General features: G+C 48.0%; 1 protein-coding gene across 9 annotated transcripts in view; it reads right to left on the bottom strand.

Annotated features, from left to right (window-relative positions):
* The window catches only part of LOC138453236 (circularly permutated Ras protein 1-like), a 332,082-nt gene that overhangs the window by 68,251 nt on the left and 245,003 nt on the right, over positions 1–18,828 (bottom strand). For all 9 annotated transcript variants that reach the window (XM_069605933.1, XM_069605940.1, XM_069605959.1 and 6 more), the window contains 2 exons: positions 18,108–18,259; positions 3,939–4,020 (listed from right to left, as the gene is read on the bottom strand). In XM_069605933.1, the coding sequence (XP_069462034.1) occupies positions 3,939–4,020; positions 18,108–18,259 (234 nt within the window). The remainder of the gene's footprint in view (positions 1–3,938; positions 4,021–18,107; positions 18,260–18,828) is intronic.

Genomic DNA, 18,828 nt, shown 5'->3' with positions numbered 1-18,828 from the left:
GCAGGACTACAAGGCTCCACTTTCTCAACACCTGAAACCCTGTCCAATTGATTTATGCTTTTTCATTTTCTACTTATTTATTTAATGTATTTATTTATTGAACATTTGTATGGTGCCTATACAGCAGAAAGTGTTTCTAGGCACCACAAGACAAAAAAGGGGTGGGGGGGAAACAAAGGAGAAACAACAATAACGTTCCTACTAGGCCTTGTGACATTCAGAGCATACACATGCAGTATCAAGAAGTGATGGGACAGAGGGCAGGTAAGGACAAGGGATGGGATAGGGAGAGGGTGAAGGAGGGATAAGTGGTGGAGGGACTGAGCAAGTGCTAAGGGGTGCCCAGGAGGGCAAGTACCAGGAGGGAGCCAGAGCTAGGGGTCAATGGTGAGGAGGGGGGAGGATCAGCTTTGGAAGGCTAGTAAGGGAAGGGTGCCCAAGGGTAAGTGCTGGAAGGAAGGGGCGAGAAGGAAAGACTGGACAAAGGAGGGCCTGACCCCGGAGGGACTCATAAGGGACACAGGCATCCAGTCGTAGCTGCAGGAGGAGGCCAGCAGGGGAGGGGAGAGGGAATGAGGAGAAAAGGAAGGTCTTGAGAAGCTTCCAGAAACTTAAGGAGATTCGGCTCAAGCCAGTAAGGGGCATGGAGGCCGTTCCAGAGGGAGGCTCATGCCGATGAGAGATCTAGCCCCCACTCTTTGCTTGGAAAAATGTCTGATCTGCAGAGAGTTGGAGCTAGAGGACAGAAGGACAGAGAGATTTCAAAGTAGCAATGTCCCAGGCCCCAGAATGCCTTGTGGATGATGCAGAGGGTCTTGAATTTAATCCTTGCAACCGCCGGAAGCCAGTGGAGAGATTTTAGGGCTGGAGAGATGCGGTCCCTAGGCTTGAGGCCAAGGATAAGTCTTGACGTCCTATTCTGGATTAGCTGGAGAGGGAGGAGTGGGGAATGAGGCAGATTAAGGAAAAGACTGTTGCAGTAATCAAGCCTTGAGAGAACCAGAGCTCTGGATACATTGAGTTTCTGGGGGAAGGTGAGGAAAGGGAGAATGCCTCTGAGGAGGTGAAGCTGATAGTGGGTCTTCTTGGCAAGGTCAGCGATATGAGGTGAGAAGGAGAGGAGTTCAAGATGATCCCCAAGTTTTCAGCCTCACATGAGGGATAGGGGAGGGGCCCAAGGAGGACAGCCAGAGTTTATGAGGGAAGGAGTCCCAATGAGAAGGATCTCAGTCATAATGGCATTAAGGAAGAGATCATTAGCAGCACACCATACCTGAATAGCATCGGGAATGAGAGAGGAAGGAGTGGAGGACGAGGTGGGAAGCTTAAAGAAGAGGTGTGTGTCGTCAGCATAACACTGGAAATTAGGAGAGAAGGTGAAGATCAAGTGGGCCAGGGGTGCAAGGTAAATGTTGAAAAGCCACAGCGAGAGGATAGTGCCCTGAGGGACGCCGTAAGTGAGGTAGAGGAGATAAAGGGACCGAGTTGAACTTGCGAGGGCCGATTTGAGAGGAAAGAGAATAACCAATCCAGTGCCCAGTCCGTGATGCCCAGGGTATCACAGAGCTGATTTATGAGGATGGAATGATTGACCATTTCAAAGGCAGAGGACAGATCCAGGAGAATAAGAGTGCAAGGGAGTTGTAGTTGAGATTTGAGAGCAAGTCATCATGGGTGTTCAGGTGAGCAGTTTCCATGCCTCTTGCTGCTCTGAAGCCAGAGCGGTGGTCATGAAGGTAGCCAACAGATACAGTGAAATGAATTAGTTGGGACATGACCAGTTTCTCCAGGTGTTTTCCCAAGAAGGGGGTAGTGAAGATAGGGCGTAATTAGGCATGCAGGAAGGGTCCACAGATGGCTTTTTCAGGAGCGCTGCACAAGGGAGTGTGTGATGGGTGAAAGGAAGGAGCCATTGGCAAAAGAGTGGTTATAGAACTCAGCCAAGGAGGGGGTGAGAGGGGCAATGGTGTCCTTGATAGTTCTAGAGGTGCAGGGAAGCACCTGTTTTGGTGGAGACTTTTGTAGAGCAGACTGTCTTGGTGGAGAGAACGGAGGAGGGAGAGGTGTTATGGGGGGGCCTGCATGAAAGCGGGGAAAGAGGGGCATAGAGCAGAAAGAGGACAGAATGTCCTGAGTTTTGGTTGTGAAATGGGTGGCCAATGCTGTGCAGAGGGCCTGAGAGGGAAGGGGAGAAGTGGAGACTGTAGTAGGATTGGCAGAAGTTCAGCTGTGTTGTTTATAGCCCCAGATATGCAGGATTGGATATGGGCCCGTTTCATGAAGCTGATAGAGTGTCTGTATTGCCTTTGGAGCAGGCAACAGGTGTAGGAGTGGGGGAGTGAAGGAGGCAGCAAAAGTAGCTACTGACACTTGCTTCATCGGTCAAATGACGGAGAAGGAAACAAGCAGTGCAGGCAGAGGCTTAGCTCGGTAGCCCAGGAGCTCCAGATTGGAGAAGAGAAGAGGAGAGAATGGTCAGACCAGGAGGAGGAGTAGTTAGAGGGTTAGAGAGGGAGATATCAGCTGTGATGAGCTCATCCAAGGTGTGCCCTGCTGAGTGGGTTGGGCCGGAGGGAAGACTAGTGAGAGAGAGAGAGTCCCAAAGGTTGCAAAAGTGTAGAGTGGCCGCATTGGGGTAATCCAGATGGATATTGAAGTCTCCAAGGAGGAGATGCTTAGAGGAAGAGGTCAGCAGAGAGGAGGCGAGGTCGGCCCACTCCAACAGAAAGGGGGGGGAATCGGCTCAGGAGGCCTGTAGATGGTAGAGAGAGTGAGGGAGACGGTAGGAGATATGCAAAGCTTTCAGACAAGACATTCAAAAGAGGAATAGGATTGAGTGGGTATGATGGAAGCAGGGACGCATTCAAGGTAGACAAGGGCAACTCCGCCTCCAGACCGGTTCGGCCTGGCTTGGAGAGGATCTTGTAGCCCTCAGGAAGGAGAGTGTCAAAAGCAATGACAGAGCTGGCCTTGAACCACATCTCAGTGAGAGTGAGGACGTCGAGGCCAAAGTCTTCAAGGAAGTGACAGCTGTCAGAGGTAGCCAATCGGGTTATTTATGTTGTTTCTTCCCCTGTCATGCACTATTATTATTCTCTTTGAGTATTCACACCTCTCAGGTTTTTGGATGATTGCCAGTATAAAGCTGGGCATGGAATCATTTAACAATATATAGTGTTTGTTTACTGAATAGAAGACAGTCATGGACATTTTTGGTGGGGCAGTGTTCTTTAAGTCTGAGTGTTACTGCACGTGGTCCAGGCTACCTCTAAAGTAGGGATACTGGCCTTGGTGCGATCACGTTACCAGGGTGCCCCTGCGGTGCTTTAGGGAATAATGTTTTATCCTCCCTTTTATGAAACAGGTGGTGTTCAGTTGGAGCACTTCCAGGCTTTCATCGCCCTACCACTGGGGCCTACCCAATTCTTTTCCCACAGTTGTATTGGTGAAGAGAAGAGTCTCAAAGTCCAGTCCTCTGTAACGCAAGCCACACCAGGTTTTCAGGATAAACGTGGACTATACAAAAAACTCCAATTTAGATTCATATTACAAAATTGTATTGTGTAGTGGTATCAAGAAAATGTGGAGATGCTGTGGCTCTTGACAACCCGGGCTTAGAGGACTCTGACTGAGCACTCGCTGCACAGATGTATGCCAATTCTACAGGAAAAGGTCTTCAATCCTACCAGAGGCGACTGAACCTTATAAACTTTCTGAGTACAATCAAAATAACTACCATTAAAATGGGTAATAATACCACCTGTCACTCAAGTGTTCAGACACAATGCACTTTGCGGTGTGGACTCCATAAATACTGCTAGCATCTGTGCCCGTTCTATCCTCACTCCCCCGCTATACCTAGTACCTGTATAGGTGGACATGTTTAGATCAGGTTGCGATGTCTAACAGGCATGTGCTTCCACTCCACAATTTCTTGCCTTAGATCCTGGCTTTTGCGATGCTATTGCTATGGAAACAAGGGCTGCTGGTCCCAGGGCTGTCGCGCCATTTTCTTTCAACCTGAAATTGAAGAATGGATTGAGTTAAGGAAGGGAAAAGGAGCTCAATAAAAACCGATGCAGCTCTAATTGGAAACATACAATCCAATTGCTGTTTGTACCTGTGAGAATGAGCGTGCACAAGGAACCATGTGCAAGCTTAGATTTGGAGCTGTGCCCCTATCTGAAACTCCAAGTATCTATGTATTTTATGTTGTGGCTAACAATAAGGCGCATCAGCAACCATAAATGGCCCCTTACAGTTTGCTTACAGTGGCCTTTACATTTGCTGAGTAAGGTTACTACCCAGAATGAGATCGAAAGGTAGCAGCGTTTAGGCATTAGGTCTTAATTATATCATATCATATCATATCATTCTTCATTGAATGCGAAGGCAATCGGGGGCGGAGGAGGGGATATTACATTATTATGTATGCCAATGCGTGTGCAAGCTGCTGAGTTATGTGCTTGCACCCTCCATCAGCTCACAGGGGAGAGCACGAAGCATCCGCTCTAAAGAAACTCTAGGTAAGGAGAGATGTTTCTTGACAGATGTTAAAAGAAAAAGACAGCTGTCGCCCCTGATACGATTTGAGCATCCAATGTTTACTCTCAATGAAAAAACAAACCCCAACCATTCTTCACCGATTGTGGTTTTAGGACAGTCAAAAGATGATGTGGGCCAAAAGCAATAATTAATCAGACCAAATATAATGACGCTGGTGTTCATAATGGTCAACTTAAGTGTGTTAGTGTGCTTTATATCTGAAGTCAGGGGGCGTGGATACTATCAAGATGTATAATTATGCAGATCATATTCATTTGAATCTACAGGATTCTATGAGTAACAGCAGTGGTTCAAAACGTATTGGAAAAAACAGTGGTGAAAAAGAAGATCCCTGCGGAAAACCACAGATGTGCGTGCAACATCTGGATTGGTAAAGCCTCAGTTGGATGGCTGACTGGTGGTACCACCAGTAACAAGCTACCCCTAGTCCAGAGTACGGTCATCAATACCATTTAGGGTGAGATGGTTCACCAAAATCACGCTGGTGATTTCTCCAAAATGATCACGGCCACTGTGCTTCTGTGCTGCATTTGCCTCCATGGGTTGCGTAAATCACAACTAATAACCATCTCAGAAGCCTTAGTCAACAAATCCATACACTGGCTCCGAACTGTGAGGGGCTGCACTTTTGCATCCTGGGATCAAATTGTCAACTGTACCCGGTTACCCCAGAGGGGGGGAGTGAACTCAGACACTGGGGGTCTTTCCGAGGTGGGCGTTAGGGGATACCGGGAACTGGTAAGGAGACCCGTGCCGGTAATCCCCTACCGCCCAATTCCGAGGTCCCTTAGTGGGAACCGTAAGGGACTTGTGGTTGGACCACACGTCCTTTACGGGTCCCGCTAAGGGACCAGGGCACAAATAACGGACTTGCCATTCGCGAGCCCGTTATTTGCACCCTCCCCATTCCCATTGAGCCCTATGGGGGCATGGTTTGTTCAGTGGGGACTTACCGGTCCCTCCAGGGTCGGAATGAACCGGTAAATCCCCATTGAACCAAACCGGAGTCGGTACCGGTATGGGAGGCAGCCATGGAGCTAATTGCTCCATGGCTACCACCATACTCGGAATGACCCCCACTGTTAGAATAGACTTTGGGGATCTCCTTATGGCCAATGATATACTGTGTTTTGGCATGGCAGGCCATTCACCGATAATTTGCTCAATAGAACTGAGGGTGCACCCTTGCCAGAATATGCAGGGGAGGCCAGTGCTCTCAGGAGCAAATGCTGTCCCATAAGGGAAAAGGACGTTGGGACTCCCAGTCGAGCACAGACAATAATGTCTAAAGGTACACAAGAAGCTAATAGTCTTCACCTGGCTCTAGGGTGCCAAGCCCCGGCCATGTTACTAGTCACTTGTTTCCTTGCCTTGTTCGTTGGCAATTGGTTTTCATAATTAGCTAGTTACATGTGTGGCACTGATATATACCATTGTAGGAATTAGGTAATTAATAACCACTGGGTTATCGGTATGCCTGTATAATGGCCCTAGAAAACAAGGCCACGTAGTCCTCTGTATCTGTGATACTTTGTGCCGATGGTAATAGACCAAACCATGGTCATTGTTCTTTGCTCTCTGTTGTCTGGCCATTCCTTAATAGCACATCGATGAATTGGTCTGTTGCCCTTTAAGAGACCATGACTCCACAGCAGGTGACATTCACGTACAGGACGTTGGAACTGGCCCCTTCCTGTGTAATTCTTTTTTTACTTAAGGCAATGGGTAAACGACACGTTGGATACTGGCCGGCGGGTGGCGTTCCATGGATTGCGGCGGCCCGTACCTGTAATCTTTCTAACCTCTTTCAGATTCAATCTGCAGGATTAAATCGGCGAGTCACATTTTTTGCTTCCCCAAGGCTTTCGACTGCAAGGTGCAGCTGCTAGCAGCCAGCGATGTCACAGTCTTTCGGGGGTAGCAACCGGTTTGCTACCTTTGAAAGACACGCGCAGGCTGGCGGGTCATTTTTTGGCGCCGCAGCATGCACTTTTCCAGGGAGAGACGATGTCCGACTTGCTGCACACTGACCGTGTGCCTTGGCAGCAGCGCGGGTGTGCGGCCCCGGAGGGTAGCTGTGGTGTCACGTGACCCGTTAGTCCGGGGCACGTGACCATAGGAAAATAAAGGAATCACCGGAACTGGCGTCAGTGCGCCATTCCGGGTTTATGCACCTCAGCAAGTGGTCGTGTCTTTCTTTCTGTCCTGCGTCCTGCGACGCCCCCTGCACCAGAGCAGGCCTCCGCCGAGGACCGCTCCTGAACACTGCTGCCACCCACATCACCGGCGGCAGCAAACATCACACTGGCGACGAGGCTGTGGAAGAATCCACGTGAGAACGCGCCTCCCTGCCTCCGGTACGCGGAGCCGCGCGGTCATACGCTCTCCGGTTGCCGTGCCTCGCACGCAGAAGCGGAAACAATCCTTCTGCGAGGCCACGGGCGGCCGCAACCAACGCTGGCACCCCATCGGGGACACATCCATTGAAGCCGCATACTACACGCGCACAATCTGGACACCTCCGGCTGCCCACGTGTCAGCCACAACAACGTCGGCAGCTGCATCCCGAACATTCCAGACCGCCGCGTATTAACTCGCGCACCAGCGGATTACTGCCACTCTCCCCCAACGCTGTCAAGCATCATCCCAGGAGAGTGCACCAAACATAAATGAACGTTTGCAGATCCAACATTCTTGTGGCAGTGAGGAAACCCCGCCTCACACACACAACGTGCAAGACTCCTGACTGCCTGGTGGCCACACAAACAACAGGAACCTACGTTCACCACCCAGCCATCACGCCCCAGACACCGGTGAGTGAAACAACCACCCCATCCAGTGAGGCTGCGTGGTGACACGGTCTTCCACAAGGCCCCATATTTATGCACCCGTCGCTCATGGGAGAAAAAAAAAAAAAAGGGACTTTGGAATACCTGACCTCCTTCTACCTAGTGAGAAGTCTACTGCAGCCCTGGTTACCTGTGCCGGGCCCCGAGACTACCTGTGATGCACCACCCTCACTGAAATATCACACCATCAAAAACACTCTAACAACATGTCAATATCCGAAACCAGCCCTGTAAGAGCCAGCACAAGCTCATCCATCAGAAAGAGCCTCACCACAGACCACCCGGACCCAGCACTAACGACGCTCATGCCGCCATTTGACCCATTTACCACAGGGGCTGCCATCAGATGGGAAATCTGGCTACAACAATTTGAAATGCACCTTGATGCCAGGGACATCACCATAGCGAGAAAGAAGCGCACGTTTCTCCTACTCAATGTCGGGGCTGCCACCCTACGCCTTTTGAACGCTACCCCTGACCGCGGAGACCACAACAACTATGACGCAGCCAAAACAATTCTCACAAACATGTTCAAACCAGACCTCAACCCTGACTACGAACGCTTCCACTTTTGCATGGCCAGACAGCGTGGGAAGGAAACAGTGGACAAATTTCACGCTCGCCTTCGCGAGATGGCAGTTGGCTGTGAGTACCCGGACGAAGAATTCGCAATCCGCCTCCAAATAATCAACGGCATATCCTCTGAAAAGCTGAGAAGAGCGATACTCTCGGAAAGGAACATATGCCTATCCCGCATTCTAGAAATGGCGCGCCTTCGCGAGCAAACTGAAGACCAGGTAGCAGTGATCGAAGCAGCGATCCAAAGGCTCCCGTTAGACAACCCTAAGCCATCAGAAGAGGTAGCAGCCATATCTACACATCAAAACACTTGCATGAAATACGGCCAAAGAACACAGATGCCGCAAGAACGGTATAAATCCTGCAAATGGTGCGGTGGCCCATGGCACAAAGGAGAATCCTGCCCGGCATGGGGATCCACGTGCAGGAAATGCAACCGTCTCAATCACTATGCAGCAGTCTGCATGAACCCGCCAAACCGAAGCGACAGAGAAACGGCGTCACGACCACCACCCGAGCGACGGAAAAAGTTTGCACCGAGAGAGTATTCACACCAACAAGACCGGAAAGGAAAAGCCAGAGCTGTCGACCACTCTCAAAGGTCCCCAAAACGAGTGACAGCGACGACAGTGTGTCCCCTGAGAGAAAAGAGAGACGGAAGAAAAGAGGCAAACGGATACACCGAGTACACCTTATATCAGCCATCGAACCACACCGGTCACGACAAAGGAAGAGACCATCGTGTACCGTCATCGCCAACGGCGAACCACTGAAAGTAGTCATTGACACTGGCGCAACAGTGAATGTAATGCCAGCGACAGCATTCAGCAAACTTTGCCCGAAACCCACGCTCCACAAGAAGAAAGTCAGACTATACGCGTATGGATGTAAGAAACCCCTACCTGTACAAGGGTCCTTCAAGTCTGACTTCGCCCACAATAACACTAGCTGCAGGGCGCGCATCTATGTAGTGGATGCTGGCTGTGAAACGCTGCTCAGCTGCAAGACTGCAGAGAAACTAAAACTAATTCATTTTGCATTTAACCTCCAACACAACGAACTTGACGATCTAATACAGCGACACAAGAAACTGTTCCAAGGCATCGGGTGTCTAAAAGGCCGCACAATCAAACTTCACATAGACCCCACGATAGAGCCAAAAGCAGTACGGCACCGGCGGATACCATTCCATCTGCGAGAAGCCGTAGAGGAAGAACTAACCAAACTCGAAGAAGCAGGGATAATCGAAAAAACATCAGGTCCTACCCCGTGGGTGTCACCAATGGTGGTGGCCCAAAAACCGAAACAGCCCAACGCCGTGAGAATTTGCATAGATATGAGGCTCCCCAACGCAGCGATCGGAAGAGAACGCCACATCACCCCAATGATAGACGAGCTCATTGTAGATCTCACTGGAGCAACAATCTTCAGCAAACTAGACCTAAGATCGGGCTATCACCAGCTCAAACTAGCCAGAGACTCAAGGTACATCACCACATTCTTCTCTCACCTTGGGCTAATGAGGTACAAGCGACTTAACTTTGGAATATCGTCGGCTGCCGAGGTTTTCCAGCACGAAATCCGCAAGGTCATCACGGGCCTAGATGGCACCACGAATATCAGCGACGACATTCTCGTGTACGCCTCAAACGAGAAAGAGCACCACAAATGCCTAGCAGCAGTCCTGAGCAGGCTAGAAACAGCAGGCCTGACGCTGAATGCAGAGAAATTTGAATTCGCAAAAGAAGAAGTATGTTTCTTTGGATATATTTTCAGTGCCAAAGGCGTATCCCCTCTTCCATCAAAGGTAGACGACATTAAGAACACCAAAGCACCTCAATCAGCCACGGAGGTGAGAAGTTTTATGGGGATGGCGACATACTGTGCGCGTTTCATTCCAGACCTTGCTAACATCACAAGCCCACTACGTGAACTGACCAAAAAAGACCAGAAATGGGAGTGGACATCGATCCACCAACAAGCTTTCCAGCAGATCAAGGACACATTGTCAGCATCCACAACCATGGCCTTCTTCAACGTAGACAGGCACACTGAACTACTAGTAGATGCCAGCCCAGTAGGCCTAGGAGCTGTCCTAACTCCAACGGACAACGAGGGTAATGTGTTTCCTATTGCGTTTGCCAGTCGGGCACTCACCAAACCAGAGCAAAACTATGCTCACATTGAGAATGAAGCCCTTGCCATCCTGTGGGGATGTCGTCATTTCAAAGTATACCTGCCCGGAAAACAAGCAAAAGTCTACTCCGATCATAAGCCATTGATCCCGATATTCCGAGGCTCTGCTCCCCATCCCCCGGTACGCATTGAGAAATGGATGCTGCAGCTACAGCCCTATAACATAGAGGTCGACTATCGCCCAGGGACAGACAACCCAGCAGACTACTTGTCCCGCCACCCGAGACCTGCCACCAGGGGAGAACAACAGCACTCGAAAGAAACGGACGAACACGTATGCCACGTGGTCGCCTGCGCCCGACCACGCGCCCTCACCATACAGGAAATAGCCAGTGAAACAGAAACAGACACCATCCTGCAACACACTACAACTGCCATCCAATCAGGCAACTGGAAGACCTACCTCACATCCATAGCTCAGCGCACCACATCAGCCCAAACCAAACTCCGGGCACTGTTCGGGATACGACACAAACTCTCCGTTGCTCCGAAGGAGTACTCCTCAAGGGCCACCGCATCGTGCTACCCGAGTCATTAGAGGAGAGAGCCCTACGGCTAGCCCACAGCGGCCACCAAGGCATCATCAAGACCACTGCATACCTCAAATCTAGAATGTGGATGCCCAATATGCAACAAAGGGTAATGGAGCTGCCGCCTGCCAAGCATCCAGGAGACCGGAGAACCCGGAACCCATCAGCAGCGCTCTGAGAAGCAGCAAGCGGTGGGATGCAGTTACCATGGATTACTGCACAATCGCAGGCGAAGGATACCTACTCGTAGTGATCGACGAGTTCAGCAGATATCCCGAGGTAGAGCACGTCGCATCCACAAACGCAAAGACCACGATCCTCACGCTGGAGAAGATATTCGCGACACACGGAATTCCGAGAAAGGTGAAGAGCGACAACGGCCCATCATTCACCAGCCAAGAACTGCGTGAATTCTTCAAAGAAGTAAACGTCAAGCACCAGCGCTTCACCCCCAGATGGCCCCAAGCGAATGGCGACGCAGAAAGATTTATGGGGTCGCTGAATAAAATCATTTGCATCGCCAAAGGAAAAGGACACCCATGGCTGAAAGCTGTCTATCGATTCCTAAGAACACACAGGCAAACCCCTCATTCATCCACCGGGGTCAGCTCTGCCACCCTCATGCTCGGAGTACCGATACAGGCAGAGCTCCCCATACACCCTCGATGGGTAGCCCCCGAACAGGACATCCCAGCCATAGAAGAAATGCGACTGAGGCGGAACGAACAAGAAAGCATTGCCCGGCGAGCCCGCCACAGAGAACTAAGACCAGGTGACACAGTAATTGTCAGAAACCGAGAAACACCCAAGAAGATGTCCCTTAACTTCGACAGTCAGCGCGACAAACCACAGCATGGTCACCGCCACAAGAGGAAGCGAGACTGTGACAAGAAACGTGTCGCATTTCAGGAGAGTACCAGCTGAATTGTGGGAAGAGCAACTAGTATCTCCAAGGAGCGAGGCAACAGCACCACTCACACCCCAGAGCCAAACACTGTCAAGAGCCCGCGCCACAACACCCACCTCCGGAACACCGCTCCAGCAAGAGGACCCAGCCATGCCGGCAGCCCCGAGAACAGACACACCGGAGAGAAGCAGCACTCGGTACCTTCTAAGAGAAAGACCCAGACCGTCGTCCCGTCTTCAAGGATACGTGGTGGACGGAATATACCGAAAACCCCGCCAAGACAGACTCTGAGACAGCGGAGCAAATAATATCTTGCTAAAATCACTTATGTTAAACAGTTGGTTAAACACCTCCAAGTTGGGGAGGAATGTGGTGTCACGTGACCCGTTAGTCCGGGGCACGTGACCATAGGAAAATAAAGGAATCACCGGAACTGGCGTCAGTGCGACAGTCCGGGTTTATGCACCTCAGCAAGTGGTCGTGTCTTTCTTTCTGTCCTGCGTCCTGCGACGCCCCCTGCACCAGAGCAGGCCTCCGCCGAGGCCCGCTCCTGAACACTGCTGCCGCCCACATCACCGGCGGCAGCAAACATCACAGTAGCAACCAGTTTGCTGGCTTCCTCGGCCGCCACCAGGCACCCGCTGTCTAGTGGCCGGCGTTGTCAGCGGACATGTTGGAAAGATGGAGTCATTGCACTAATTTGTATGATAGCTGCAAGCAAACACCCACAGGTTTTCGTACAGAAATTCACTTCGGGTTTTTCACTTTGTTGGCAGACCCTGTGAGCTGTATTCAAGCGGGGTTAATTACAACCCCAGGCACCGCTGGACTAACGAGAAAACACCTACATCACTCATGGGGATTGTCGTCCAAACACCGACAGGGTGCTGTCATGACGTATTCCATAATAACACATTTGAAGGCGTATCCATGTCTTTTTGGGCAACAGATAGGGACGTACATTGTATTGAAACGGCCGTGTGATATCCAGCATCCACAATTGTTTTTCCGGTCTCATTCTTTTGTAGGCTAAACAAGGGCACCAATACACAGGGACTAAGAGCAGAACGGAGGGGGACAGAACGTTTTCGATCCTCCTAGACCAGCGGGTTGAGGTCTAAACCGGTGGTACAATTCCATCAATTCTTGCTTGATTTTTCACCAGTCTGGCGCCCCGGCTTTGACAACTACACAGTTGTGGGTAAGGATATATTCGATCAGAGCTTAGAAGAATCCAGATATGGGCAGCATATACATGGCAGACACTAGATAGTGTACTGCTAATGTTAGTTTGTTACCTCTGTGTGTTCCATTGTGTATATGGATTCTTTGTTGTGGGCATGTGTCTAAGGGAGTTCCCTCATTTGACTTGGCAGTGGGTAGCAATACAACCCTTCCCAAACATACAAGAAATGTATACTTGTTTACTTTTGAAACGATTTGGTTTTAGATGATGCCCCAAGATGACTGTGACATTATTAGGCAGAATACAACTCTATGTTTTTAACTATTGGTCCTTCACAAAGTAAAAACATGTTTTTGACACGGAGTTTGATGGAAATATGTCTTTAAAACATTTTTCCTTTGCTTCGTCCTCTTTTTCGCTTTCTCTTTTTACAATGTTACTTACCAACTGAAGGGGCGGAGTATGAGACACAGGAGAGTCAACATATTTTGAACAGCTGCGCAAAGAACTCGATCACACACCAGCTTGAGTTGCTTTTTTTTATATTGACATGTCCTGATGAGGTGCACTAGTCGGAAAGTGTTAACCGATCAGTTGCCCGAAACTCGAGTTGACACAACCATTGTCCTGACTCCAACAAGGAGTTGGACACTACTTGGTTTACTTACATAAACATTGTGGCAATTGAATATATTGAAAATAATGTGACGATATATACCAATTTTCAAAATTTACATTGATGCACTGTATGACTACAAATACCAGTTAGCATCCAAAGGTCTATGGGTTAGACCGTTTGTTCTTTTCTTAGAACATATAATATAGATTGCGGTTGTTGCACAAGTATGAATGATATTGGTTTGAATGGGTATGAAAGTGTATGTGATGAATGTTTTTGAGACTTATGGTCACGGGTTGGTGTGGTGCTTTTTTATAACTTAGATTTTAACAATTGTTAATGAATTGATTGTAATGTTTTTTTGTAGACACATTTCTATGATGATATTGGCGAGATTACAAAAAGAAGAAAATAAAACAAAATAAATTAATTTGTGATCTCTGCCTATACTTACACTTCTTTCAGTAATTGGTCCCCATTGGAAGGGATTGGTTGGTTCTCCTTAGAATGTTTTACATTTAAATGCTAAGAGGGTTGGTACGCGTCAATTGACATTTGTACCTTTTGTATGGTCCTAGTCACTTGTTTGACAAACCTGGCCTCAAGGGTAACTCCACCATACATAACTGAATTGCATTTTGTAAGATCTGTTTTGTTTAATGCACATTGCTGGAATAAAGTTATGACTCACATAACCATCTCGCAACCTCTGCAGGCTGAAAGCTCAGCTGGAGTGGATGCAAAATATCATTAGATTCAATAAAACTGTGCAATTTGAAGGAATAGCGCCCTTTCCAGAATCTTTGCTAAGAAAGGCAGATTTGAGAAAGGACAGACGTATGCTGGGCCTGCAGGACCCAGTTTTGCCAAAGAGCAATGTATCAAGTTGGCTAAGACTGATAGCGTACCTTAATATTTGGCGAGTGCTTTAACTCTAGTTGGAAGGAGTACATCTAAGAATGAGTCAAAGAATGTGCCTATTTGTTTATGCATATGTGTGAGCGGGAGCATCCCTGTCTGAGGATATTTGTGTGTCAGGTGGGTGCAGCCAGGCATGCTCTGCGCACGAGTACCATCCCCTACTCTGTCAGAGAAAGGGGAAACTTTGTAAATTATAATACAAGGGGTTGTCCGGACAAGAAAATCATTTAACCTAAACTTAATTGCTGCTATTTCAATGGTGTGAAAATTAGAAACGTACTCTGAGTTTAACGCCTATCTATCGAAATCCTGTAACCAAGACATTTCCCAATCATATAGATCATGGTTAAGGCATTTTTCATTTTGTGCTATATATCAAAATGTATTATGCATCTGTTTAGGCACATGCTTTTTCATTAATACAAACACCAGTAATTCATTTTAACAAAAAAAGAAGAAAGAAAGAACAAGATTCAAAAAAATTGATATACAAAAAATACATTGATGGCTAAAGAAATTCCATTCAGCCATACCTTAACGTACTTTAAAGTTAATCAATTAACATAAGTAATACTTAGATAATGATAGAAAATAGCACCAACTTTGAGGGAAACCTGAACCTCAACCAAACTTAATTAGATGTTGGTGTACCTCTTTATTTAGCTAGTTGCTAGGTGCTATAATTGGGGAAACCTGCCCAAAAGGCAATGCTTGGGCTCAGTGGTCTACGTAAAACTCAAATTCTCAATATTCGAAATGAGAAGCCTCTTGACTGCGTGTCTATACTGTGCACGCAGGGATAATACGTTTCGGCGATGGTCCAAGTTGTACCGCCTTCCTCAGGACCAAGACCACATTATTTTGGATGCCCCTGAGGAACAAGACAAATAAGCAGGACTCACATCAGCGGGGACTCATTGTCAGAGTGTGAGACACCCTCCACTGAGTGAGATTCTAGGCGAACTAAAAATGATTTAAAAATATCATCCAATAGTGATCAAACATGCAGACTACCACCAATTAACACACCGAAATAAATGTGAAACAACTGAGACAAGGGGGAGAAACAGTTAGCGCACCTGTGAGTGATGTGTAAGTCACCTTGGATATCTGTGACTAGGAAAGGACGGGATCGCTGGGTGATAGTGTGGCGCGTATGCTTAGAATTTCACTTACCATCTAAGGGATGGCTGTTTGCTTTGCTAATGGTTGTTTATGCACAAACAAGCTGTATCAGATTTGTACCGGACGTATAGAGCCGATGTCAAGATGCTCTACAGCTAAATGAGAAGGAAGAGGCTTCAATGAAGAATCTGTTGAGTTTGTCTTGTGGGAAATCTAGTTTAAGAGGCGTGTCTAAATGTTTAACATAGGAAGGTGGCCTTGACAAAAAATAGGATAGTTGTACTTGTGTCCCATATGATTGCCAGCCATGATGATACACTCTGCTTAAAAGTCGAGAAGTCGAGGGCACTGTAAACAGGTATTACCACACATGCAGATTCGGTTGAAAGGGAGAGTAACATGCCGACGGCATGTAATGGAAGAGTGGAAGGAAAAATTAGGAACTTGTGAGGCATAAAGGACGTATCGTTCCAGGCATTACTATGCTCCAACAGATGTACAATTAATTACCTCTGTCCGCTGAATATACTGAATTTGGTGGATGGATTGATTCCGTGGGGGGTTGCTCTGAAATTGCTAGTCGCAGAGTTGCTGGGCGTCCTACAGTCTGTGAACATCTGTTGACAGTCAATAACGTGAAGTATCTGTAAAGTATCACCCTTAGGCAGCAAAGGAATCACAGATTATTCCTTTACGAGGAGTACAATGCCAAAAAGCATGGTGGCTAAGATTTTATGAAACTTGCCCTCCCTGTTTAATCCACACGCTTTAGTCATCTCGGTCTCTGTGGCATGCATCGGAGTGGTCTGCGTCTGCCAACACTGAATGAATACACAGGATTTAAGCTCGCGTTAGAAATATGACAGGCTCCAAATGTAATAGGCAGAAAAAAGCAGCGGCCATCTTGTAATGGCAAGGTTCCTATATAGGGTATGAGAACCCTCTTGGTAAATTATCATACTGGAACCGAGTAAAACCAGTTTTAAATATCACGTAACTAATGTGTAGCCAAGAAGGTTAAGAGGACTAGAGGAAACTAAGCCCAATTAAACTTTGGCAAAAATAGTCGCGCATGGAGGTTGTTAGGAGGTAGCTAGCAGTGGCTAAATTAGGTATGGTGGGCGGCAAAAAATGGCCTCCAATTCTGTTGGAAGGTGCCTTAGAATTGTAACATTAATGGGCCCCGATTATCTTGCTTTAAAGTGGTTATATGTTTCAGGGGCCTCGAAATCCTTATCATGGTGAAAGAATTCTCCTCACTCAGCCTCTTCATCCAAATTTGGATAACATTTAAGCCCCTTTCCGAGCTGTTGAGGTGATATATCCAGCGTGCCTCTTTGTTTAGCAGGGCCCTTTGTGGGTTTGGTATATGTTTCACCAGCCATGAGCCACATGTTTCTGAGTATCTGTTTGTGGGGTGGGTCTAGGCATCTGTGCTCAAGTATCTCTTATCTGTTTTTACAAAGGTATCACAGCATCTGTGCAGGTGTGTAAAAGTAAATGTGTGCATTTGTCCAGGTGTCTGAGTGCCTTCCCATGCATAAGCATCTGCGTTTGTTTGTACTTGTTCAATTAAAGTTGTCAATGTGCAATGACCGTCCCGCAAACTGAGGTAACGATCCAACTCCTATGGCTGAGGTCCACTAGCTATGTAGTGTGCAGTCCCACTACCACCCCCGGGGCTCAGACGTGCCAACTATTTAGCGTGCCAATAACATGATGGCCTCACCAAGGGAGCTAAACACTGCCTGTTTGCACATGCTCCTACTTGTGATCCGTTTAAGGCAATTACTTCCTTTAATGTCTTCCACTTATGGAAGTAGGATGATGTCTACCTCCATTAATGTTCAACACCACCATATATGCTTCCCAACTCCCCAAGAACTTGCCATAGGATGACTTATTCCAGGGAATGGGAGATAGTACCACAGCATATCTGCTCGAAGTAGATTTCATCAAGGTTTTTTGTATCTAATTTTGTCACAAATATATGTGGGGGGTGGGTTTAGGTTAATACTGTGTGTAGCAGGGGCAAGGGGGGCTGAACCCCCCGCATATAGTTGCAGCAAAATCACCCATATAAAAACGATGAAATCTACTTCGATAAAATAATCTCGACCAAATCACTTAGAACCTTATTCCAGTTGTGTCATACTGCTCCAAGTCAAAATTAATAACTCCAGGTAGTGCAGTATCCTACCTTAGGATTTCTCACTTCAGGGACATCTGACAGTCCTCGGGCGAGCTAACTCCAGGTGCTCCAGAACCCATCCATATGATGCCTGAATCCATGCACTTTGGATGGTTCCTTCCTTTTTATTGTTACCTCCAAGCATTCTCCACTACCCCCATCCTAGACCTCCTGACTCCAGATACTCTATAACACTATATAAGGATGTCAGAATCCAGGCTCTCAGTGCTGTTTCTGCCTTGTTAGAGCTTGCTCAGTGTCCTGCAGGCCTCATTTACCCTGGGATGTCTGGCTCTGCATGCTCCATGCTGCCTCTTTTTTAAAATGGCTGCCTCCAGGTGCTCAATGTTGCCAAAGTCATAGAATGGTTGACCCCAAGTGCTGTGGGCTGCTGCTACCTTAGGATGGATGACTCTGGGTTGTCTTGGTGTTGCCTACCTGAGAATGGCTCTTTCCAGGTATTGGAAACTCGCTGTCAGATGGTGTGGCAGCGCCTGGTGATGACCTTGAGCTCTCAGGTAGTCCTGGTCCAGCAGCTCGCAGTCCTGCAATATCTGTGGAGCCTGTGTTCCATCCCCATGCAACACCACCTGCAAAGACACAGGAGCGTGTGAGAGCACGGGGAGTATACACGTACATCAACAATAACTCTCAATGATGCAGTCACAGGCATGCAAACAGTCGCATACATACACTGACAAACACTTACATGGGCCAACTGTGGGAGGTCATGCAGCCCTCGTGAATTCAGCAAAGTGTTGTTCTGGGCGAGATGTCTGGACAATGAGTAACTGGAATACTAGCCCCTTTCCTCCTCTCTAATGCTAGGTGTCTGCTCATTATGAAACTGTATGACCAACTAGTGTGACAATGGGTGAGAGTAAGATTTCAGATGCAAGGACCAAGGCAAGCAATTCATGTGTTGTGCATTTATGACAACAGCACCACGCACAAGCCCACCCACAACCCACGTCTCATGTGCATATTACATTAGACCAAGTGGTGAACAGTGTGGTCTGTGGAAGTGTTTGTTGGGTGCAATTGCAGACAGAGGGGGTCCTTGCCTTGAAGTCCCATCCTCGGGTTCATCTCCCCTTTCGATCCTCTGCTGGATAATGTTCTGGCTACCTGGCTGTGGGAGATGCAACCCCTAATGACA

This window comes from Ambystoma mexicanum, chromosome 1p, assembly GCF_040938575.1.
Source record: "Ambystoma mexicanum isolate Mex_15411 chromosome 1p, UKY_AmexF1_1, whole genome shotgun sequence".
In the NCBI taxonomy this organism is placed as follows: domain Eukaryota; kingdom Metazoa; phylum Chordata; class Amphibia; order Caudata; family Ambystomatidae; genus Ambystoma; species Ambystoma mexicanum.
Note: the sequence above shows the minus strand (reverse complement) of the source record. Positions and strands in the feature narration are given on the sequence as shown.